Source organism: Marmota marmota, unplaced genomic scaffold (assembly GCF_001458135.2).
Source record: "Marmota marmota marmota unplaced genomic scaffold, marMar, whole genome shotgun sequence".
Taxonomy (NCBI): Eukaryota; Metazoa; Chordata; class Mammalia; order Rodentia; family Sciuridae; genus Marmota; species Marmota marmota.
This window is the reverse complement of record NW_026000082.1, coordinates 18,971,199-18,997,220: the sequence shown is the minus strand read 5'-3', so window position 1 is coordinate 18,997,220 and position 26,022 is coordinate 18,971,199. Positions and strand designations below refer to the sequence as shown.

Here is a 26,022-nt window from a genome sequence, read left to right as displayed (position 1 = left end):
CGCCTCCTCCATGCCGCTCGCGGCCCGGCCCCGCCCCGGCCCGGCCGGCCCGCCCCCCCGCTTCCGCCGCCGCCTCCGACGCCGCCGCGGGGTGAGAGGGCGGCGGGCGGTGCTTAGGGCGGTGGCCGCAGCCGGGCGTCTGCAACCTGCGAGGAGGGCTGATGCTCAGACCCTCGTTCGCAGCTCCGCAATCCCGCGAGCCAGTGGGCTGCTGGCCCAGAGCAGCCCGCACCCGGCCTTGCCGAGGGCACCTGATTCCTGTGCGAGTCCCTGCACCTTAGACCAGATAACTCTGCACTCCAGGGTTAGGCGGGATCGCACGCTGCTCATCCGCCTGAGCCCTTTCTGGGCAAGGCTATTACCCAGGCCTAGGGCATGCACAGCCTTTGGAGCAAAGAGGGATTAAAACCCAGGTTCTACTACTGTTCTGAGCACTTTACTTATATTAACTCATTCAATTCCACAACTCATGAGGTGGGCACTATTACTTCTCCCATCTTAGGTTAAGAAAATGAAGCCCAGTTTCACAAAATTAGGAGAGCTGGAATTGAAACCCAGGCGGTCTAGCTCTGGATTCTGTTCTTAACTACTGCACATACTGGCTATAGTAATATAGAGTTGTGAACTTAGAGATAATATACATAAAATACTTAGTTTAACACAGTGGTTCTCAAACTTCAGCTTGCATCAGAGTCACTTAGAGGGGGCCTGGGGTTGTGGCTCAGTGGTAGCACACTTGCCTAGCATGTGTGAGGCACTGGGTTTGAGTCTCAGCACCACATATAACAAATAAATAAAATAAAGATCCATCAACAACTAAAAGAAAAAAAAAAAGAATCACTTAGAGGGTTTGTTAAAACACAGAAAATTGGGGCTGGGGATGTGGCTCAAGCGGTAGCGCGCTCGCCTGGCATGCGTGCGGCCCGGGGTTCGATCCTCAGCACCACATACAAACAAAGATGTTGTGTCTGCCGATAACTAAAAAATAAATATTAAAAGTTCTCTCTAAAAAAAAAAAAAAAACACAGAAAATTAGTTTCTCTCTCATCCCTATAGTTTTAGGTTCACCCTGGGATAGGTTGAGATTTTTTTTTTAATTTTTACTTTATTTGTTTATTTATTTATGTGGTGCTGAGGATCGAATCCAGTGCCTCACATGTGCTAGGAGAGTGCAGGTTGCCCTACCAGACCGGCATAGTTTTGCATTTCTAACAAGATTCTAGGTGCTGTTGATACTTGTTTGAAGTGATTGAGAAACCATGGAACCATTTTAGGCAAGAGAGTCAGAGAATCTGATTTATCTTTTAAGAGAACCTTTACTGTTTTATGGAGAATGAATTGAAAGCAGACAGAAACCAGAACACCAGATATATTTTTTTTAGTTCTCCCTGTTCCATCTGCCTCCTGCATATTGGTATGGTACCTCCAAAATATTAACAGTGCTTGTTTTAGGAGTTGAGGCAATAGGTGATTTTTCCTAATAAGTATGTATTAAAATATAAGAAAACCCAACACATTTTATTAATAATTTTTAAATGTCCTTAAACTGGGTGTGGTGGTGCACACTTGTAATCCCAGCTATTCAGGCAGGAGGATGGCAAGTTCAAGGCTGGTTTGTGCAATTTAGTGAGATCCTATCAAAAGGTGGGTGTGTGGGTGTGTGGTCTGGGGATGTAGCTCTATATTAGATCACTTGCCCATTTTGTGGCAGGCTCTGGGTGCCCCAGTACTAAATAAATAAATGTAATCAGTCACTTAGTCTGGTCAGTCTTATCTCCTAAAGAGTTCTCTATTCTGGTTCAATTCTTCTCCAGCTTCACAACCAGACCCTGGTCCAGGTGGTTAGTTTCTTGTCTTCCAACTAGTTCTTGACTCCAGATTTTTACCACTCCAATCTTTTCTTCTTGCAAAATCCAGAGAAATTTTTCAAAAAGGCAAATATTCTATCTTTTGCTTAAAACCTTTCATAGATAAAAAAAAATACTAAGGAAAAATATGTTATTTAAAATTACAAAGATATCCATTAGATAAACTAGAAATGATGAAAAAAATAGTGCCAGTGTCAGAAGGAAAGTAGAATTAAATCCACATACTCAAATTTATTTCTTTTTTTCCTCTGGTACTGGGGATTGAGCCCTGGGGTGCTTACCACTGAGCCACATCTCTACCCTTTTCATTTTGAGACAAGGTCTCACTAAGTTACTGAGACTAGGAAGATGGTCTTGCTAAAGTGCTAAGGCTGCTCTTGAACTTGTGATTCTCCTGCCTCAGCCTCTGGAATAGCTATGATTATAGGGCTGCACCACCACTCCTAGCATTCATATTTATCTTAATAGGAAGTCAGTAGACCGTGTTTAAAATTAAGTAGTGGTATAAGTCTGATACTTAGAATTATGGGTGGTGTAAGCACCAGGAAAAAAAGAAAAAAGAAAGCGGTTGCCTCTGAGAAATGGGAAAAGAGATGGGAAGGGGCAGGCAGGGCAAAGCTATTTATTTATTTATTTATTTTGAGTCAGGACCTCTCACTAAGTCGCTGAAGGTCTTCCTAAAATTGCTGTAGCTGTCCTCAAATTGGAGATCCTCCTACGTCAGTCTCTGGAATTGCTGAGATTACAGGCATGGGCCATTTCAGCTGGTGGTAGTTGTCTTTTCATTGTAAATCCTTCTATAACCATGGGCTGGAATGACTTGGATTAAAAGCTGAAACAAAACAAAACAAAGTTTTTCATGGCTCCTCACTGCCTGTAATATAAAGTCCAAACACCTTGTTATTCAGGAGTGTGGCACTCAGACCAAGAGGATGGCCATCACCTGGGAGCTTGTTAAAAATGCAGAATCTCAGGCCCAGTCCCAAATTCATAGAATCAATCTGCTTAATATTTATCTAATTGATTAACTATTTTATGTGTTGTCAGAAGTAGAACTCCTGTGCTCAAGTGACCAATCCTACTATCTCAACCTCAGAATAGCTGGGACTACAGGCCAGTGCCACAGGACCCAGCAGACCTGCATCTTAACAAGTAGATGATTCATACTCAGAGTGAAGCTTAGGCAGCATCTTGTTGGTAAGCCGGTGCAGGGTGAAACCCTTCATCTTTAATACAGGTTGCTCTCCACTGGTCTGAATTCTAGCCAATGAGAGGAGTGTGTGTGTGAGTGGTTAGCTAAATTCTAACCCCTTTTTAGACCCAGCTCATTTACTTCAGTAAGCTTTCCAGATCTCTACAGCTGTTACCACGATCCTTTAAACTCCTATATCTATTTGAGGTTGTTTAGTCTTCATTCTGCAAACACTTGTTGGGCACCTACTGTGGGCCTAGCTGGACTCAGTGTAAGGTGAGGAGTAGAGCTGAGCTCTTAGCGCTCCTCAAGGACCAAATCCAGGATCGCCCAGCCCCAGCGATCTAGGGCCAGAGGTTGCGTGCGCAGCACTCGAATATATATCTACCCCCGGCTCCGCGCGGCTTTTCTGAGTGTTACGGCGCCCTCCTCCCGCCCCTGCGCCGCGCGGGCGGGGACCCACCGGTTCCGCTCGGTAATAGCCGGCGGAAAAAGAGGACCCCCGGGAGCGGACCCTGGCGTCTGGCTTCCCAGCCCGGTTCAGGCTTGGGAGCGTATGGAGGGGACCGTGGAGTTCCAGACACCTGACCTGCGAGACGTGGAGGGCAAGGTGGGCAGGAAGACCCCTGAAGGGCTGCTCCGCGGGCTGCGAGGCGAGTGGGAGCCCGGAACCTCTGGCGCGCTGTTGCTCCCGGGGGCGACCAGCAGAAGCCCCGGCCTGGGGGACAAGATCATGGCGCTAAGGATGGAGCTGGTGAGTGGGGACACCACAGGCCAGGAGGACAGAGTCCCTAGGGTCGAGAGGAACCTACTCTCGTCCCCAGAGTTAGACTGGAAAGGAAGGAGTTAAAAATTCGCCACTTAACTCCTCAGGATCCCTCCTAGGTCAGTCCGTAAACACTGGGGTGGAGGCAGAGTGACGTCCATTAATTGTCCCCCAAGGATGAGTGGAGTGTTTGATGAGTCCTGAGGACTGTGGGTAGTTTTTCCTACCAAATAATTTAGGAGAGGAAAGGAAAGGGCTGGAAACTACTCAGAACCTAGCACTTCAAATTCGGTCCTCTCCCCATAGGGGCCACCTATTCTCCCAGCCCCCATTTGAGGCAACCAGGTATTTTCTCCTCTTACAAACTGGGAAAGGGTTTGGCTCCTTTGAGGCCTGGAGTGTTTGTGAAAATATTCAGCACAGAAGAAATTTGGGTAAGAGTATATCTCCCCTGCCCTCTTCAGACTGCCTGGACTAGGGGCACTGAAAACATCTCCCTTTCCTTAACATCTCTCCAGCTGCACTTAAAATACTTGAAATTTCTAGGGCCAAAGCAGAGAAAGTGCTTCACTTGGACTCAGTTGCCTCCCCTGCAATCGCTAGGATACTGGATATTTGGATCTCATCTATACCTTCTTGGGAGGAAGAGGAAACACCAGTCCTCCCCTGTCTCCTGGAGTTGCAGGTCTAGATTCAGAGCCAAGAGGGCAGCTGGGGCCCCAGCATGCTCCCCAAGGATCTGGTTCTGGTGAAGGAGGCGTGATTTACACCTGCTACCACTTTGCAGCCAGTTCTGAGGAACTGAAGAATTGCCAGCTGAATCCTGGCCCAGAACCAGGAGCCCAGAGTGAGCCTGTCAGCTAATAAGTCTTCCTGGAGCCCCACTGTGTGCCAGCTCTGCCAAACTGCTCTGGGAGGGAGCAGAGGGAGGAGGTCTTCCCAGAGCTCTCAGACCAGCCAGGACTCTGACCTGCTGGGAGAAAACAAGCTAGGAGATTCTGGTGGGTGGAGCAGTCAGGAGTTCCCTGGGGGCAGGACTTGAATGCCTAGTGCGCACTTGTCCTTGAAGGTTGGAGGTGAGTGCCTGATTCTCCAGAGCTGGACTTGACTGTAACCACCTCAAGGAATGCCCAGCTTTGCCTCGTTGTACAAACTTTAGCTCAAGGTCCAGAAAGAGCCTACCTAGTTTGCCCTGCTTTGAAAACTTTTACCAAGTACATATGCTAGGTACTAAGCATCCTGCTGAACACCTTCCATGATGATCTCTCTTTATTTTTATTTTTTGGTACCTGGGGATTGAACACAGGGGCTCTTTACCACTGAGCTACATCCTCCTGCCCTTTTTATTTTGTGACAGGGTCTGTCTAAGTTGCTTAGGGCCTTGCTAAATTGCTGAAGTGGGTCTCAAACTTGGAATCATCCTGCCTTGGCCTCCCAAATTGCTATGACACCACTATGACACCACTCTTATTTATTTATTTATTTTTGCCATACAGGGATTAAACCCAGGGCTTTACATGTGCAAGGCAAGTACTCTACTACTGAGCTACATCCCCAACCTATATATTTATAGATGGACACAATACCTTTATTTGTTTTTAAAATTTTAAAAATTTTTTAGCTGTAGATGGACACAATACCTATATTTTGAATTTACTCAGTATTTTGTGTTTTATGTGGTGCTGAGGATTGAACCTAGTGCCTCACACATGCAAGGCAAATGCTCTGCCTCTGAGCCACAACCCAGCCCTTTATTTATTTATTTATTTTTAGAGAGAGAGAGAATTTTTTAATATTTATTTTTCACTTTTTGGTGGACACAACATATTTATTTTATTTTTATTTGGTGCTGAGGATCGAACCCAGCACCCCGCACATGCCAGGCGAGCGTGTTACCGCTTGAGCCACATCCCCAGCCTCTATTTATTTTTTAATGTGGTGCTGAGAATTGAACACAGTGCCTTACACATGCTAGGCAAGCACTGTACCACTGACCCACAACCTCAGCCCCCGCAACCGTTTTTGTTTATTTATTTTTTGTTATTATTATTTTTGTGGTGCTGGGGATTGAACTTGCATATAAGACAAGCACTCTACCAACTGAACTATATCCCCAGCCCCCTTTTTATTTTTTAATTTTGAGTCAGGGTCTTGCTAAGATTCCCAGGCTGGCTTGGAACTTGTGACCCTTAGCATCCTGAGTAGCTACAATTACAGACCTGTGCCACTTCATCCGGTTTACATGATATTCTCTCAAATCTTCACAGCAACCTTGTTAGATAAGTGATATTTTATAGAGGAGGCAAGAGAGGTTAAGTAATTGCCCAAAGTCATGCAAAAAATAAAAAGCAAAGTCAGGATTTGAACCCAGATCACCTGACCAAATTTTATATCTTTACCATTGAGACCTGCCTTGTACCAGACATTTTAAGCCTGTCTTGTGTTATTGAAATGAGGAAAGTGATGTTTTCCCATACTTGGAGATATTTAAGGGCTTGCCTGAACTCACACAGGGCATCTGGAACCACACCTAATTTCTCTGGTTCTGTTTTCCGACTTGCTGGGGACTACCAGATTATGAACTTCAAGGTGGTACATTTAATTTCTGAATTTGTCTCTCTGCATTCTTGACTCATCTGGCATGGGGCTTAAGACTGCCCATGGTTGGGAAGGGGAGAGAACCTTTTGGGGGCTAGAATAAGGGACCCCCTAGCCCATTCTTTTCTTCCCTCAGGCCAGGAGGTCATTAATCTCTTAAGGCATTCTGCCCTGCCCACTGGTTATAACCAGGAAGGACAAGGGGAAGAGCAGGGGATTTCCCTTGGCCTCACTGGAGGCAGGACAAGTCCAAGCCCTTTAAAAACTGTCCTTCAATTGACCCTCTCCCTGCTTTCCTTTTTGGGAGGGGCCAGTCCTGCCCTTGAGGCCAAGGTCAGCCCTGCCTATTGGCTTCCCCACTCTTGCTTAGCTCCACTAGGCAGAGGCTGAGTGAAGAGCTAGAGTCTGGAATTTGTGGGTATGGGAAACAATGGCAAACTCTCCTCCTCACTTCTCCCACCCAAATAACTGTTGTTATGACAACCCACCTCCACAGAGCAGTTTGTGGAAAAGCTTCAGGCAAGGAAGGGGAAGACATGGGTTCAAGTCTAGATTCTGCTTCTGAATCATTTTGTGATCTTGAGCCAGGCCCTCTCTCTCTCTCTCTGGGCCTTAGTATTTCTGTCTCTTGGAGGGGGAAGTAAGGGAGAATTGTGAAACTAAATGATTTGCAAGAGCCTTTCTAGTAACAATAGTCTGAGAATCTCAATTTACCACCTAGGAGCTAAAATTGGTACTGAGCAATGAGGGAGCCTACCTGGAACCCTGGGCCTGGGCAGAAAGTCTGATATGCATATGGGGAGGAGTTGGGAGACTTGAATTCCCCCAGGGAGAGAATGGGTTAGGGTTGCCTCTAAGACTGCATCTCTCCTGAGCTGTTATTCCCTGCTCTGTTTCCAAAGAGATGGTAGGAAATAACTGTTTCTTTTTCTGGCGAGAAAGCCTTGCTTTTTTCTATTTTGGGGAGTGATGTCAGGGAATCCCACTGTCACAGGATTATAGAATCTGGTCCTCTGATTCATTTCACAGCAACACAGTACAACCTAGTCCCCTGAATTCTGGGGACCACCAGACGGGCCAGATAGTAAAGGAAAGAGAATCACAGAACTGAGTGTGACCTACCCAACACTAGGGAGAGCGCCAGAAACAATTGAGCAGGACTTGTTCTCAAAGAGCTCACAATCTGGGTTAGGGAAGGAGGGGACAACTCTAGTACAGGATGAGAAGTGCTGTTGGAACCCTGGGGGGCCTCCTGGGAGTCTGGATCATGAAGTAACATAGTTGGATTACTGCCACTTGGAATTGGAGGGGATATATCCTGAAGTTGGAATGCTTCTCTCCTCCTCTTTGTCTGGCTAAGTCCTACCTCATCCCTAACCTTCAAGTCTCATCTGACATCCATTATCTAGGAAGCATTTCTGGCCTCCCTGAATTGGGTTATGGTATTAACCTAGGTACTTACAGTCCTCTGTGCCACAGTTGTTTCCTCTAGTATTTTCACTTAATTTGGGGGTAGAGGGGCAGGGTACTGGGGATTAAATCCACTCTACCTTTGAGCTACATTGCTAGCTCTTTTTATTTTAATTTTTTAAATTTTGAGACAGGATCTCACTAAATTGCTGAGGCTGGTCTCAAACTTCTGATCCTCCTGCCTCAGCCTCCTGAGTCCCTGGGATTACAGGCATGTACCATCATGCCCAGCTTGTCACACTGAATTTTAAGGACTTGCTTTATTGTCTTATCTAACCCACAAGACTGAACCCTCTGAGGTCAAGAAATAGTGGCTTTTCTCCTTTGTCTAACCCAGTGCCACGCCTGTAAGAAACATTCAATAAATATTTGTCCTGTGACAGATTAATTTTATCTTGAGAAAGGGCAAGGAAAACTTCCCAAGGAAGAAGGCATTTGAGATAGTCCCTGAAGACTGAGCAAAGGCTGTGGGAATTTAGTTTAGGAGGGCAGACTCAACCCATTCACTTACCTTCACTGCTTTCTGAAATTCTATTAAAGAGCCAATAGAAAGATTATTATTTTTTTTTAAGAGAGAGAAAGAGAGAATTTTTTAATATTTATTTTTCAGTTTTCGGTGGACACAACATCTTTATTTTATTTTATGTGGTGCTGAGGATCAAACCCAGCGCCCCGTGCATGCCAGGCGAGCACACTACCGCTTGAGCCACATCCCCAGCCCAAGAAAGATTATTTTAAAAGGCATGAGGCAGGTGCTCAGTGGTAGAGCATTTGCCTGGCATGTGTGAGGCACTGGGTTTGATTCTCAGCATCACATATAAATAAAATAAAATCCATTGACAACTAAAAACTTTAAAAAAATAAATAAATAAAAAAGGCCTGAGGCCATAATGACAATGAGAATAAAGGGAGAAGGTGATAAGAAGAAAAGTAGTAACTAACTCAGACCTCAAAAAAGCTGAATTCTAGGCGGGGCTTGGCGGCACATGCCTGTAATCCCAGTGGCTCAGGAGGCTAAGGCAAGAGAATCACTAGTTCAAAGCCAGCCTCAGCAACAGCGAGGCGCAAAGCAACTCGGTAAGACCCTGTCTCTAAATAAAATACAAAATAGGGCTGAGGATGTGGTTAGTGGTCGAGTGCCCCTGAGTTCAATCCCTGGTACCCCACCACCACCACCACCAAAAAAAAAAAAAAAAAAAAAGCTGAATTCTAAGCTAGCAGTAGGGCAAGCTAAAGAGCAATGTATTTGCACTAAGAAATTCTCAAAGAATTGGTGCAGTGGTGCACAAGTATAATCCCAGCGACTCACTTGGGGAGGCAGAGGTAAGAGGGTCACAAATTGGAGGCCAGCCTGGACAACTTAGCAAGATTCTGTCTCAAAAACTTAAATGGTCTGGTGATATAGCTCAGTGCTCAGTGGTAAAGTGCTCAAGGGTTTAATCCCCAGTACCAAAACAAATCAAAACAAAAAGAAAAACTCAAAGTCTTAGGAGTTAGATGCACCAGGTATTTCTGGAACTGAGAGCACAAGAGGTGCTGAAACCAAGAGGATTGCTTAAGTATCTGTTTAAGAATGATATTCTAAGATGGTGCTGAGGTACATACCTATAATCCCAGCTGCTTGGGAAACTGAGGCATGAGTTCAATAATAAGCAATTATAATTGCCTCAGCAACTTAGCAAGGCACTAAGCAACTCAGTGAGACCCTGTCTCTAATAAAATACAAAAAGGGGCTGGGGATGTGGCTCAGAGGTTAAATGCCCCTGGGTTCAATCCTTAGTACCAAAAAAAAAAAAAAAAAAGAATTTCTAAGATCCCTTCCCCTTCTCTCACTGTGTAACCAGGTTAATTATTCCTTTATCTAGCAGAGGTTGGAAATAGAAGAGTAGAATGGGAAGGAGGAAAGGGAGGAAGGCAGAAAGAATTGAAAGAGAAAACACAGCATGAGAAGTAGTTTTGGTATGAGGACTTTAAATTTATATTTTATATTCATTTAGGTGCTGGGATTGAATGAAGGGCCTCAGGCATTCTGTATAATGCCTGAACTACATCCCCAGCCTCTAGTGTGAGGACTTTTGTTTAATGCATTTAGTTTGGACTGTACTACCGAACTACATCCCCAGCCTCTAGGGTGAGGACTTTTGTTTAATGCATTTAGTTTGGACTTGAATTAGAACTATTATTTCACTGTTAATATGTTTGTCCACATTAGGAAAGAATTAAAGATAACCTCCATTATCTTATGTCTTTAATAGTCTGTATTATCTCATATCTCAGTTATTTATGCCCTTCTCACCTTATTGGGACTATAAACTTCTCTCTCTCTCTCAACATTTTTTTAAGTTGTACATGGGCACAATGCCTTTGTTTTATTTATTTTTTATTTTTATGTGGTGCTGAGGATAGAACCCAGTGCCTCACACATGTGAGGCAACCACTCTACCACTGAGCTACAACCCCAGCGCTAAAAACTTCTCTTAAGCAGTGGCAATGAGACCTTTAAAATGTAACACAGAAAATTAGAAGACAATGGAACAATGTCTTAAATCTCAAGGAAAAATTAATTTCAACCTAGAATTTTATACCCAGTCAAACTTACTGCTGTAAGGCTAGAATAATAACATTTTAAAACATGTAAAGTTTCAACCTCTAGATGCATCCAGAGGGAGAGCACCACTCACCTGAATTAAGTAGTAAATCAAGAAAGAGGGACTAGGGTTGTGTCTCAGCAGTAGAACGCTCGCCTAGCACATGCAGGGTGCTAGGTTTGATCCTCAGCACCACATAAAAATAAAATAAAGATATTGTGTACAACTACAACTAAAACAAATATTTAAAAAAAAAGAAAGAAGATTTGGGTGGCATCTAAGAAATAAAGGATCCACCTTAGGAAAGGCAAAGGAAATCCCTAAGATGATAGTGAAGCAGAGACATATTGAAGCAGATCAGAAGCCTTCTAAAGAGATACTACTCAGTTACTCGGGAGGCTGATGCAGGAGGATCACAAATTCCACACTAGCCTGGGTGTCTCAAAATAAAAAACGAAAAGGGTGATAGTTCAGTGGTTAAAGCACTTCTAGGTTCAAGCCCCAGTACTGAGTATAAGGTGGGGTGAGATGCCTCTAGAAGATAGAATAGATAGATCATCTCATGTGATGTGTTTGAAAGCCTTGAAAGGGAAATTCAGATAATTGGGAAGAATCTGGGAATGATCTACTGGTAACTACATAGCAAACTAGGCAATAAGTCTAAACAAAGCATAAGGTTGTAAGAAATAAAAAGTAACTATTGTAAAGTACATAGCTTGGCTATAAATAGCATTTCAAAATCCTAATAAGGTAATTGTATTGCCTTTTGGGAAAATGAGGAGGTAGGAAGTATGTCTACATAGCAGAGGAGTGGGGAGTGGGTTAAAATTAAATCCTTAACTTCTTATAGTGTGGGAAGTCAATAGAAAAATGTTCAAAATTTAAAAATCAAGAAGTTGCAATAGAAGCATGTGATTTGGAGGCTAGGCTGAGGCAGAAGAATTACAAATTCCAGGCCAGTCTCAGGAATTTAGGGAGGCCCTAAGCAACTTAGAGACCCTGTCAAAAAAAGGGGAGGGGGGCTGGGAATGTAAGTGGTAAGTGCTCCTGGATTTAATCCCCAGTACCAAAAATAAATCTTGTATAACTGTTTGCTTCCATGTAAGCATCTATTGATTTGACTAAAAGTGAAACTAAGGGCTGGGAATGTGGCTCATAGGTAAAACGCTGGCCTAGCATGCGTGAGGTACTGGGTTCGATCCTCAGCACCACATAAATATAAAATAAAGATATTGTGTCTACCTTTAACTAAAAAATAACTATTTAAAAAAATGAAACTAAATAAAACTAAAAAGTCATGTTGTGGCAGGACCTTGGGTCCATAGAGAAGTATGCCAGAGGTGAAACTAGAGAGATGGGCAAGAACCATATTACTATAGGCTTTTGAATGTCAGCCACTGAAGTGTTTAGATTTCATTCTCTAAGAACAATGCAAAATCAGTAAATCCCTCTTGAGCAAGGGAGGGACAGGTTCAGACTTGTGCTTGGGAAAGGTATTTTAGTGCATCTGAGCTGAGAGGGACCCTGGAGATTACCCAGAAAATCAGAATTATTTCCAGTACAGTCAGGGAGACTGGTGTTAGGTAAAGGGAAACCATGAATCCCAGCCAGTGGGATGCTGATCCTTCTTAGCTCTGGCCAACCCTTTGTTCCCATAGCCTAAGCCCATAGTCTTGTTACTAGTACTCTGAAGGGACTAGGGAAATGGGTTAACTCGCTCTTTATTTTTCAGCTCCCACCTGCTTTTTGTCCACTTCCCAGTTAACAATCTATCAAGCTATTCTTTGGCCGTTTCTAAGTCTTACTGGTGAATCTGAACCAGTTCAATAGACTAAATGCCCTAAATATGAAGTTCTAGCCCACCAAACTAGAATTTGATTGGATTTTAGTATTTAACATTACTAAGACCTTATTCTGTGCTAGGTACCATGCTCTCAGTGTGTAATAGCATTTCAAAATCTTTATAGCCACCCTGTGAGATGAGTGATTTAGCCCTATTTGCAGTCAAGGAAAATGAGACTCAGAGAAGAGTCTCAATCACACAGCTAGCTAGCTCATCAATAGTAAAGCTGGAGCTGGGTGCAGTGGAGCACATCTGTAATCCCAATGGCTTGGGAGGCTGAGGCAGGAGGCTCGAGTTCAAAGCCAGCTTCAGTAAAAGCAAGGTACTAAGCAACTCGCTGATACCCTGTCTCTAAATAAAATACAAAATAGGGCTGGGGATGTGGCTTAGTGGTCAAGTACCCCTGAGTTCAGTCCTGGTAACACCCCCCCAATCAAAATAGTAGAGCTGGAAATTTGTGGGGGGGTTGGGGAGGGGGTTTCTGGGGATCAAACCCATGGCCTTATATATGCTAGGTAGCACTCTACCACTGACCTCCATCTCCACCCTGAGCTGAAATTTTAAATAGTTGACCATTTTCTTCTAAAGCCCATTCTCCACATTCTATGTTTCCAAGCTTCTTGAAAGCAAAACACATTTGGTTAGTCACTAAGTAGGGGTCTCTGGAAATAACTGTGGAAGCCCATCGCTCAGACTTGTGACTAATTCCTTCTTCTACTCTCCCAGGCTTACCTGCGAGCTATTGATGTGAAGATCCTGCAGCAGCTGGTGACCTTGAACGAGGGCATTGAGGCAGTGCGTTGGCTGTTGGAGGAACGGGGTACACTGACCAGTCATTGCAGTAGCCTCACCAGCAGCCAATACAGCCTGACAGGCGGGAGCCCAGGCCGCTCAAGGCGGGGCAGCTGGGACAGCCTTCCAGACACCAGCTCTACTGACCGGCTGGACAGTGTCTCTATTGGCAGCTTCTTGGACACTGTGGCCCCCAGAGAGCTTGATGAACAGGGTCCCCCAGGGGCTCCCTGTCCTGAGATTGACTGGACAAAGGTTATACCTGGCGAGGAGAGGGCCAGGACTGAGGTGGATCTCACAGCCACCAGGCTAGGGAGCTTAATGTCTCTGAGGAAGCCTCCAGGGGAGGGGCTCCAAGGTGGACCATTGGAGCCACCAGAGGATGAGAGTGCCAAACTGGACTTTGAGGCCCGCTGGTACTGGGGACAATGCCAAGATGATGTGACCTTCTTGTAACAACTTTCCCAACATTTTGTACTCCTATAGATCTTTCATCCCTTGGCCCTGGTCTTCCACAAAATTTATTCTCCCTCAGTCAAGGAGTAGGAATAGGATGCTCTGAAAATCAATTACCATGAAAACCTGGCTCATCATAACTCCGGTCCTAGGGAGTCTCTACCTTTATCCCTCAATTACCAGGCCCCTAGAGCTATTTTCATAGAGAGGTTAACTACAGGTGGGTGTCTCCTGGTGTGAGGGTATTTCTGTCCTCCCTCTGTCTGCCCCTGCCCCAGATAAGGATTTATGACCCATAGGAGATCACTAATGAAGAAATTAGGATGTAATTACTTCATTCAAAGTCTAAAAGTCTTGCCACCTCTTGGTCAAGAAGACTGAGACATTCAGGGCCAACCCTTCCTAGATTAGCCCTCCCAGAATCCTTGGGAGTTGGTAGACCCTCCCCTTCCTACCTGCTGAATGATGTCATTTTCTGCTAGGATGGACTGACTTTTGTCTGTTTCAGTCTTTGTATGGTCAGTATAAGGGTGTCTGTGCCTCTTCTGCTAAGTGATACCATATCACTTCATAGCCTTACCATTACTTCATGTGAATGGCAACACATCACCCCTTCTGGCAGGAAAGTTGCTCACTGGTGGATGTTTGTGCTGCTTTTTGGAATGTTCTTACCTTTTAAACAGGGAATTCTCATTTTGTCCTAAGGGGTCTCACACTCTCTATCTACATCCCTGTCTGGTGCAACACTTTTGTCCGTTTGCTTTCTGGGAGAGAAACTGTTAGGGCCTCCACCTAAGGCTCTGAGTCAGCTTGGCCCACTTTGCTACAGACCCCTGTCTTACCCAATCCCTGGGCTGCCCCATTCTAATTTTGACTCCATTTCTGCCTGCGGGGAGGTTCAGTTTCTGTGTCTCTACACCTTCTCAGTTTCCTTTTCAGGCTTCAGGCCTTTTATATGCAGATGAGTCCTAGCCTTCTCACCCACTGTTGGGAGCTGGGGAGAGTGAAGTTTGAGGCCCTCAGGGCTCTGAGGTAAAACCAGAATCTTGGATGGTGGGGAGGTGTTATCTTCTGACTCTGTAATTGCCCTTCCCCCACCCGGTCCAGCCTTCCACCATTTGGTCACAAGGATGCCTGCCTGAGGTTGGGATACAAGGAATCCCCTTGTCTGGGCCACAATGTGGGGGTGTGGCAGGAACAGACAGAGGCTCTTTGGTCTCTGGGCCCCATCTTGGGAAGTGGGTGGGAGCAAGGGAAAGTCCTCCTTTCTCCCTTAGAGCAAGCCCCCTTTACTCTTGGACCTAAGGAGGGAGCAGGGGACTGGCTCTGGGGCTAGATCTCAAGACCCTAGCTAATTACACCAAAGAAGGAATTCACTGAAGCTGCCAACCTGGGGCTCAGAGAGGGGACAGGCCCAGAGGCCAGGGGGGATAAGGACTATGGCTGATGTCAGAATGAATGAATTCTTGGAGATTAACCCTTTGGATCCCAGGTGACTGCCCCATATGTTGGCCCCTGTTTTTTGTGGGCCCTAATCTAATTTGATTGGAGGGGCGGGGGTGGGGGGAAATAAAAGAGGGTCTTGGGATATTCAACGTGCCCTCCTGAGTTGGAGGAATCTTCACCAAATCTTGAAATAACTCCTGCCATTTCTCTACTTTTCAGTTTTTATTGGGGAAGGGAAGGAAGCCAAGTCTCTATTTCCCTTAAAACTCCTCAGATGTTGTTCAACAACCCCCACTCCCATCCTTCTGAGCAGTCCATGGCTAGCCCCTAAAGACCCTCTCTTCTCCTCTCCCTCAAAGTGAAAGAAATGTCCAAAGTATCCTCTCAGCCTCTTCTCTTCTGCCTACCAGACCTCTCTTTACTGATCCTCATGAACCTGGGGCTCCTGACCCCTTAAAGACTGGGAATTCCAGTACTCTATTCCAGCCCCTTCTCCACAGCTATTTTATAATGTTCCCTTGAGTGACCAAAGTAACCACCCTTCCTCATGGACGTCATTATATTCCTTTTTACTTTTTCTGGGGGTGGGGGGTGGGGGGGGTATGCTTAGAGACGCTTGTGTGCTGGGCACTGAGCTATACCCCCCCAGCCCCATTGTATTCCTTTTTGAGTCTCACTTGATGTAGTCAACCAACTTCTCAACTGAAGAGGTTGCCTGCCCTCTTGTGGCCTTTATGCACCGTTGCCAGGGAGGCTGGGTGGAACCTCCAAGCTCAAATAACAGTGCAGCTTCCTAGAAGACCAGCCCTCTCAGTACACAGATAGGCTGGGGACCCAGGAGTATATAGATTTGCCCAGCATAACCCTTTGTGAAACCTCCAAAGCCCAAAGGAACTGAAAGCAATTTCCTCTGATTATAATGTTTGACCCCTATTATGTCATCCCTAAAGAATCAGCTCCTCATCTTTAGAGAAAGGACTATAGGCTCTGTAGAATAGAAGCTTGGGCCTGGACATTAGATAGGAAGAAAGCCAACCCAGACCAATCATGAAAGAAAAGTAGGACCAGACATTGTGGGGGCAGAGCTCAGCATTTCAAACTTGTAGGTTACAAGTGGGGCTGGTGTGGGGAGCTGTGAAATTAGGAAAAACACATTGATCTTGCCGAGATTGGGGTATATCACAGGTCAGGGTATTATGTATAAGTTGGATAGGCACCTGAAAGTGTTGAAATGTTGGAGAGGTGAGGCAAGTGAGGCTGCCTGGGTAGTCCAGGTAGGTCTGGGCATCCTGTGTTAATACCTTAGACTCCAGTTCCCTACCAGAGAAAGGAGTTCCACTTGTCCTTCCTGTTTCTAGACTAGCTGGGTGAAACTCAGATGGTCTATTACCCTAGACTTTTCTGGGTTTCAGGAAAGAGTTACATGGAACCTCAACGGAGAAGGGAGGAAAATGGTGAGAGATGTAGGAAAACATGAGAATGAGCTGGGCACAGTGGTGCATGCCTATAATCCCAGCAACTCCAGAGGCTGACACAGGAGGATTGCAAGTTCAAGACGAGCCTCAGCAACTTAGTGAGACCTGTCTCAAAATTTAAAAAGGACTGGGGATGTGGTTCAGTGGTTAAGCACCTCTGAGTTCAATTCCCAGTACCAAAAAAAGGAAAACAGGGTGTCTAAAGTATGAATAGAAGAAGCATACTGTCCTCTGAGTACTCTGGGGGCGTTTGCCAGGGATCAGGGTAAAGGTAGAAATGAAACTGCTCATGAAAGCTTCAGAGAGCACTTGAGAGGGTAAGGAGTGACACTGACCAGAATGGGTCCATCAAGAGAACATTAAACCATGCGAGTGGACAGGTGTGAAGGCCTGTGCTTAGAGAGCACCAGGCTGACTGGAAATTATGGCAGCTTTGGTGAGAAATACTTGGGGTTACAGTGGACACAAGCTATTTGTGCTTTTGGTGCCAGGCATGTACTGGGTATTCAGTTATACCTGTGTGCCTGTTCAAGGAATGGAGGGATGAATGTGTGTAAATCCACAAGGAATGTGACTTACAAAACTAAAGTTAACTGTTTATATTAGGTAATTGAAAACTTATTCTATTTAGTTCTTAGCAACCCTATAAACAGTACATAGTTAACAATGTCTTGTTGCTTAGAAATATGCTTAAACTCAGATACATATCAAATGAGCCATAATATAAAGCTGGGTCAGTATCACTTCCTACCCAAACCTCCACACTTAGGAGAATAGGTATTGCTGCTCAATAGTAGAGGCAGGTTCCTGTTGCTGTAATGAATCACCACAAGTTTAATGGCTTAAAAACCATATCTATCTGGGCACTGTGGTACATGTCTGCAATCACAGTAACTTAGGAGGCTGAGGCAGGAGGATTACAAGTTTGAGCAATTTGTTGAGTGAGACCCTGTCTCAAAATAAAAAATTAAAAGGGCTGGGTATGTGGCTCAGTGGTTGAGTGCCCCTGGGTTCAATCCTGGTACTAAAAAGAAAGAGAACTTGTGATCCTCCTGTCTCAGCCTCCCAAGCCACTGGGATTACAGGTGTGCACCACCAAGCCCAGCTGCACTGTTTTCTCTCCAGGACCATACTGTGCTCCTGCTTCTTCAGGCATGAGATAATTACACTCCTAATGAACTAACCTGGGTTCTAAGAAAGGTAGATTATCTTCTTTTTAAATTATTTTTTATTCTTCAATAGTTTCTTTTTTCTTTTCTTTCTTTTTTTTTTTTTTTTTTGCAGTGCTGGGGATTGAATCCCAGACTTCACATGTGCTAGGCAAACTCGACACTGAGTCACAGCCCTAGCTCTTTTTCCTTAATAGTTCAGCTGGGCTCCTCAGAGCATGATGAATCTCATTGTTGTTGATACCAGGCCCCTTCTTTTCATTTTCTTTTTTGTGGTACTGGAGATTGAACCCAGGGCCTCATGCATACTAGGCAAAACACTCTACCACTGAATTTCATCCCAGATCTTTTTCAATTTGAGATGAGAGTCTCACTGAGTCATCCAAGCTGACTTCAAATTTGGGATCGTATTACTTTAGCCTCCCGGGTAGCTGGGATTATAAGAATGCACCACTATGCTCAGCTCCTTTTCTTGTTTTCCTTTGATCCCTGGTCCCTATGCTTGTTCCTCTCCCTGATATAGGCATACACAAATGTGTCAGTGTATGTTTGGATATGTATGTATCTTTAAATATATGTAGTTATGTGCTTACATGTTTTAAAATATATGAATGATATATTAAAAAGAATAAACTAGCTTCTATAATGAATTGCACCCATATTTCCGTGGCTTAACACAGTAAGAATTTATTTTTCACTTATCCCACATAGCACAGGTATTCCTGGCCTGACAGATCTCCCTGTCCATGTCAGAGGCCAAGCTACTTCTGTTTTCAGATGGTGAGAGTATGATCTCTGTATCATAAAGTTCCTTGTCAACTTTTCACCACGTTGGTTTATTGTCTATTGATAATCATTTTATGAATTGGTTACTTCACTAGGGATTATATAACTGTGATTTGCTAATACTACTATTTCATTTCCACTTATTAGCTCTAATTCTGTACAGAAAAACTTTTCACAACCTCTAGGACTATTTGGTAACCCTAAAATAAAGTTCATACCAGAATGGGAAGAGAAATGCTCAAATCTCTTTCCATTCTTAATTTCAAAGTTGTAAGTTGATGTTTTAGCAACTACTAATGGCATTCAATGATTTTGTTTTGTTTTACTCTCTCCTTTTTTAAAAGTTACTATTATGAACCTATAGTTCTTATATATTCAATGTCTTTTAATCATTTGCAATTTTTATATTACATAAAATATCAAGCTTAGGACTGCATTGTGTGGGACTATGGGACCATGAATAAATAAATAAACTTGGGATTCCTAGCATCATAATTAAATAATTAATCAAGTATATACAAAAATAGAGAAAATAGCTGGGCATGGTGGCTCATGCTTTTAATTTCAGCAATTTGGGAGGCTGAGGCAGGATTGCAAATTAGAGGTCAGTCTCAGCAACTGAGTGAGACACTATCTCAAAGATACAAAGGGCTAAGAATGTAGTTCAGTGGTAAAGTGCTTCTGGGTTCAGTCCCCACTACCAAAAAAAGCAGTGAAAATAGAGTAATGAATTCCTATGTACCTATCATCCACCTTCAAATTATCAATTCACGGCCAATCTTGATTTATTCCTTCAACTACTCTCCCCAGTCAAGAGTATTTTGTAGCAAAACCATTCATCTATAAATGTTTAGTAACTCTAAAAGATAAGGACTTTTATCAGCCATTATTGTGCTTAAAACTAGTAATTTCTCAACACCATGTAGTAAAATATAATTAGTGTTTAATTTTCTGATAACTTTTAAAAATAGTTTTAGGCTGGGCATGGTGGTGCATGCCTGTAATCCTAGCAGTTCAGGAGGCTTGAGGCAGGAGGATAGCAAGTTCAAAGCCAGTCTTAGCAATTTAGCAAGACCCCAGGTAACTTAATGAGACTGTGTCTCAAAAGAAAAAAAAATTGAAAAAGAGCTGGGGATATGGCTCAATGGTTAAGCATCCCTGGGTTTAATCCCTGGAACCAACAACGAACTAATTAGTTTTATTACCAGTGTTATTCTGGCTTTTTTAAAAATAGTTTTATCTTTAATTCTATATCCCTAGACACTATATTTTAGTCTCATCTATTTAAGAGCAATTGATATGTCTTCTATGAGTTTCCCATACATTCCTTTCTTAACTGCTTACAATTTATTTTTTGAAGATTCTGGGCCATTTGATTGACACAATTTACCACAGACTGGATTTTGCTAATTATATACTCATGCTTCAGGGATTTTGTTTCTTTGTTTTGTTAGTGCTGGGGATTGGGAATGAACCCAGGTCCTCACACATGAAGTAGTTTTTTTTTTTTTTTAAATAGTCATATGAATCTAATTGTTTCTGTGATTTTATTTTTTCAGGTGCTGATGCTTATTGTCTGTGTCAATTAATTGAAGATTGCAAAATGGCATCTTTAGTTCTATAACCTCCTTTTATTGATTAGTTTAAATATCTTTATTTATTTATTTTGCAATGCTAGGAATTGAACTCAGGGCCTTAGGCATGCTAGGCAAATGTTTTACCACTGAGCTACATACACAGACTCTGAAATACTTTTATAAAGAGAAGTTTCCTCTCATCCACTATTTGGTTTCTTTCTTTCTTTTTTTTTAAGAGAGAGCAAGAGAGAGAGAATTTTTAATATTTGTTTTTTAGCGGACACAACATCTTTGTTTGTATGTGGTGCTGAGGATCAAACCAGGGCCGCAAGCATGCCAGGCGAGTGCGCTACCACTTGAGTCACATCCCCAGCCCCACTATTTGGTTTCTAAGTTCTATACTTCACAAAGGAAAGCCAGAGTGAATGCTTGATTGCCCCACCCCACCCCCCGCTTTTTTTTAATGGACACAATATCTTTATTTTTATTTATTTATTTATTTTTATGTGGTGCTGAGGATCCTACCCAGGGCCTTACATGTTCAAGGCAAGCGCTGTACCACTGAGCTACAACCTCAGCCCCCTCCCCTTTTTTTAAACCAGTGTTCAACAAGATAATGAAACAAATTTCTATCATTTTTTTTTTTTTTTTGGTACCAGGGATTGAACTCAATGCACTCAACCATTGAGCCATTGAGCCACATCCCCAGCCCTTTTTTTTTTTTTTTTGTATTTTATTTAGAAACTGTCTTACTGAGTTGCTTTGTGCCTCTGAGGTTGGCTTTGAACTCACAATCCTCCTGCCTCTGCCTCCTGAGCCATAAGGATTACAGGTGTGCACCTCCACACCTGACTTCTATCATTGTTTTAAGGTAACAATTTCAAAAGTGTATCATGGGCTGGGATTGTGGCTCAGTGATAGAGTGCTCGCCTAGTATGTTCGAGGCCCTGGGTTTGATCCTTAGCACCACATAAAAATAAATAAAATATCAGTATTGTGTCCAACTACAATTTTTAAAAAAATTAATATTTAAAAAAAAAAAAATTCTAGAGTGACCAAGCAATGGTGTTTGAATTTTATGAGGAAAATCTTCCGATCTTCAGATCCCCATTTGCTATAAAACTGAGAAAATACCAAAGAAAAAGTACTCTGATTTAAGTATTCTGTTTGACATAATAATAAAACAAAATATTTATTTTTTTAGAAAGTAAATTAGAGTACTAAGGTTAGGGTGACAGGAGAATTTGTTTTTGTGGTATACCCTTTAACCCTCTTCAAGTAGTTTAATATGATATATATTGATTTTCAAATATAATAATTAAATGGGCTTTTCAATCCTTAATGTCAAAAAAGAAAAATAAACTTTTATGTCCAATTGGCAAAAAAATAAATAAATAAAAATAAAAGTATATCATTATGGGGCAAGGGATGTGGCTCAGTGGTACAGTTCTTGCCTGATATGCATGAGGCCTCAGGTTCAATTCTTAGCACCACACACATAAAAATTTATCATTATAAACTTGTGAGTTTATATATACATTACATAGATTTAAATAACTTAATTGTTATTATTGCCAGATGCAGTGGTGCAAGCCTGTAATTCTGGTTACTCAGGAGGCTGAGACAAGAGGATTCCAAGTTTTAGGCCTAAAATTTGGCAACTTGGCCTGTGAGGATCGAATAAAATAAAAAGGCCTGGGAATGTGGCTTAGTATTAGAGGGCTTTGGGTTCAATTTCCCATATGAGAAAAAAAGAAAAAAGAATTGTCATCATTTAAGAGTCAATTGCCAGCCTACACTGTAATCCTAGCGGCTTGGAGGCTGAGGCAGGAGTATCACAAGTTCAAAACTAGTCTCGGCAACTTAGTGAGGCCCTGAGAAACGCAGCAAGATCCTAAATAAAATATGAAAAAAAAAAAAAAAAGGGCTGGGGTTGTGGCTCAATGGTTGAGTGCCCCTGAGTTCAATCCCTGGTATGTCCCCTGCCCCCGCCCCCCCAAAAAAAGAGTCAACTGCCCCAACTTTGGTAGAGTTTCATCAAGTTATTCCTGAGTTCTTTCAATCTTACTAGTCATCTCTTTTCTTGTGGTTTTTTTATAAGATACTCCTTGGACATCTTGGATATAGATGTGACTTCCTTTTCCTTCCCTTCTTCCTTTCCATTTGAGACAGGTCTTTCTGTTTCCCAGGATGGTCTCAAATTTGTGAACTCAAGTGATCCTCCTGCCTTAGTCTCCTGAGTTGCTGGGATTTAAGGCACACCCCACCATGCCTGGCTTTGGACACATATTTGAATCAGCTATGATTCTAAGAAGGCTTAAAGGTTTTTGTTTTGTTTTTTGGTACTGGGGATTGAACTCAGGGGTACTCAACCACTGAGCCACATCCCCAGCGCGTGTTCTCTCTCTCTCTCTCTCTCTCTCTCTCTCTTTTAATTTAGAGATAGGGCCTTGTTAAATTGCTGAGGCTGACTTTGAACTTGTGATCCTCCTGCTTCAGCCTCTTGAGTTGCTGGGATTACAGGTGTGTGCCACCATGCCTGGCCAAGGCTTGAGTTTTATAAGTGATATATTTCAACACCACAACTAGGCCTTTTCAGTGAACAAAACTAGGAGCTTATGTATATGTACATATACTATATACATCCATCTATCTATCTATCTATCTATCTATCTATCTATCTATCTATCTATCTATCTAATCTGTCTATCTACACACACGTATCTATGATAAAATACCTCACAAGTAAATGTTGATATTTTCAATTCAAATTCAAAATTACTGGCATGTGCAAGGTCCTGGGTTCCATATTCAGCACAGTAAAACAAAACAAATTCAAGGTTAATCACTTTTTTAGAAAAATATTTGTTAGTTGTAGTTGGACACAATACCTTTATTTTACTTATTCATTTTTATGTGGTGCTAAGGATTGAACCCAGGGCCTCACACATGCTAGGTGAGTGCTACAACCCCAACCCACAAGGTTAATCACTTTTTTACTTAATGGCTTTTCTAGCTCTTTTCATCCATATAAAGAAATCCTAGTTTTCAGGGACAGAGAAGATGATAGAATATTCTATAATTATTCATTTTATTTCATATTACACATGAAGCATTCTCAGAATAATAATTTAACATTACCATAAAAATGAGCACTGAAAACATTTAAAAAGTATTTTTCTATTGTGTTTCTCCACAATTGTTTTTAGAGGGTGTAGCTCAGTGGTAGAGCACTTGCCTAGCACAGTTAAGGCACTAGTTTCGATCCTCAGCATCACATAAAAAATAAATAGGCTGGGGATATAGCTCAGTTGTAGTGTTTGCCTCACATACACAAGGCTCTGGGTTCAATACCCAGCACCACTAAATAAATAAATAAGGTTATAAAAAATATATATTTTTAAAAAAATTGTGGGCTGGGGTTGTGGCTCAGCAGTAGAGCGCTCACCTAGCATGCGCGAGGCCCTGGGTTCCATCCTCCACACCACATAAAAATAAATAAATAAACAAAATAAAGGTATTGTGACTAACCAAAAAATAAATATTTAAAAAAATTATTTTTATACATATATGAAGACATGAATGGTGTGACTCTACTTTGTTTACAACCAGAGATATGAAAAATTGTGTTCTATGAATTGAAATGCATTCTGCTGTCATGTATAACAAGTTAGAATAAATAAATAAATAAATGCATGTTTTTATAAGGGCTGGGTTTGTTTGTAGCTCAGTGGTAGAGTGCTTGCCTAGTATGTGTGAGGCACTGGGTTCAATCCTCAGCACCATGTTAAAAAAAATAATAAATAAAATAAAGGTATTGTATCTATCTACAACCAAAAAAAAGTTTTTTAAAATTGTTTTTAGGGGCTGGGGATATGGCTCAAGCAGTAGCGCGCTCTCCTGGCATGCGTGCGGCCCAGGTTCGATCCTCAGCACCACATACAAACAAAGATGTTGTATCTACCAATAACTAAAAAATAAATATTAAAAAAATAAAATTGTTTTTAGTGCCGGAACAATGGTGCATGCCTATAATCCCAGCGGCTTGGGAGGCTAAGGCAGAGGATCTCAAGTTCAAAGCCAGCCTCAGCAACATCAAGGTGCTAAGCAATTCAGTGAGACCCTGTCTCTAAATAAAATTCAAAATAGGGATGGGGATGTGGCTCAGTGGTCGAGTGCCTCTGAGTTCAAAATCGTTTTTATAGTAAATCTACATTGTCAGGGCATAGAGTTATTATGTACTATACTCTGTCCTGCATGGCTCTTATATAGCTTTAGTTCTTTTTTTTTTTTTTTTAGAGAGAGAGAGAGGGAATTTTTTTAAAAATATTTATTTTCTAGTTTTTGGCTGACACAACATCTTTGTTTGTATGTGGTGCTGAGGATCAAACCCAGGGCCTCACACATTAGGCAAGCGCTCTACCACTGAGCCACAACCCCAGCCCCAAGATTTTTTTTTTTAATTGTTGGTGGTCATTTGGGGATAATATTCACAGTTTTGCCGTATACTTTTTGAATATGTTGTTTCAAATTTTTCATTACTTCAAGAAAATCTTTTTGAATAACTTTTAGAATTTATCCTGTTCCTTTACTTTGATTTTCTTCTTCGAGGACTCATCATTTCTGTATATTTTTAAATATTCTTTTCCTATTTTCAGTATTTGTCACTGTCTCGCTCATATTTTATCTCATTCTTCAGTTTTATATTCCCATGGTTCTGAGATCAAACCCAGGGCTCAGGCATACTAGGCAAGCACTCTACCACTGAGCCACATCCCAAACTTCAGTTCTTTTTTATTTTGATTTTTTAGACAAATGCTTTTATTATGTTTATAAAATCTGCATAGTTGTGTTAAGCATTCATTTTGATTTTTAAAATTTCCTCTTTTTCATTTTCTATAAAAAGCATCATCTACTGTGTTCATTTGCTTTTTTAAATATATTTTTTAAGGTTATCAATGGACCTTTATTTATTTATATGCTATGCTGAGAATCGAACCCAGTGTCTGACACGTGCTAGGGAAGTGCTCTACCACTGAGCCACCACCCCAGCCCTCATTTGCATTTGTGTACTTTTTAGTCTTCATTTCTACACTGCTTTTTCAGCTCATTTCCAGTTCTTTCCACATTCCTTTCAGAATAAGTCTGTCACTCACTCACATTTTTCTAATTCTGATTTATGTTCTTTCATGCATCATATAATTGTCTTAGTGTCCTTTGTTTTGAAATAGTCAATGCTTTCACTATTTGTAGTCATGTTATTCTTTTTTCTTTCTTTTCTTTTTTTGATACTGGGAATTGAACTTAGGGGCACTCAACCACCGAGCCCCAGCCCCAGCCCTATTTTATATTTTATTTAGAAACAAGGTCTCACTGAATTGTTTAGCACCTTGCTTTTGCTGAGGCTGGCTTTGAACTTGAGATCCTCTTGCCTCAGCCTTCCAAGCCACTAGGATTACAGGCATGCACCACCATGCCCAGTGTTGTAGTCATGTTATGTATGTTTGTTTTGTTTTTATGTTTTGCTAGGGATTGAACCTAGGAGCACTTTACCATTGAGTCACATTCCAGCCCTTTTTAATTTTTGAGATAGGGTTTCACTAAATTGCTGAGGCTGGCCTCAAACTTAGACTCCTCCAGCCTCAGCCTCCCCAGTTGCTGGGAGCACAGGTCCCACTGCTCCTTGCTCCGGGAAGTTTTTACAACATTATAGAGCTCCCTTTTGTGTTTTGTGTCACTTATTTTCCTGTATTCCCCTCCTCCATGTTGGTTTCCATCTTAATTCTTTCCTTTCTGCTATTCCCATCTTAACACATTTTTATTTGACTTCCAGCAAGTTTCTGTTCTATGTGAGGCAGGGTACTAAGAGAAAGCCCTTGTGGGTCAGTTTGATAGTTTATAGGAACAAGACCTGGCCCAGCCCCTTTGGTCCTCACTGTAGGCCCCTGGCACTTACCTTCTATTTTACTTTAAAAAAAAAAAAAAAAAAAAAAAAA

General features: G+C 42.3%; 2 protein-coding genes across 4 annotated transcripts in view; one reads left to right on the top strand and one right to left on the bottom strand.

Annotated features, from left to right (window-relative positions):
* The window catches only part of Pomgnt1 (protein O-linked mannose N-acetylglucosaminyltransferase 1 (beta 1,2-)), a 13,608-nt gene extending 9,822 nt beyond the window's left edge, over positions 1–3,786 (bottom strand). For 2 of the 3 annotated variants that reach the window (XM_015485050.2, XM_048815450.1), the window contains exon 1: positions 1–79. This exon is cut by the window's left edge and continues 89 nt beyond it. The gene's annotated coding sequence lies outside the window, so the exon portion shown is untranslated. Of the gene's footprint in view, positions 80–2,587; positions 2,701–3,649 lie in introns of those variants that run through there. The other variant, XM_048815449.1, reaches the window with a different exon arrangement.
* Lurap1 (leucine rich adaptor protein 1) lies at positions 3,226–18,313 on the top strand. Its single transcript, XM_015485049.2, has 2 exons — positions 3,226–3,814; positions 13,052–18,313. Exons 1-2 carry the CDS (start codon positions 3,617–3,619, stop codon positions 13,571–13,573), a joined length of 720 nt encoding a protein of 239 aa, XP_015340535.1. The 5' UTR covers positions 3,226–3,616; the 3' UTR covers positions 13,574–18,313.
* Positions 18,314–26,022: the final 7,709 nt, after the last annotated feature.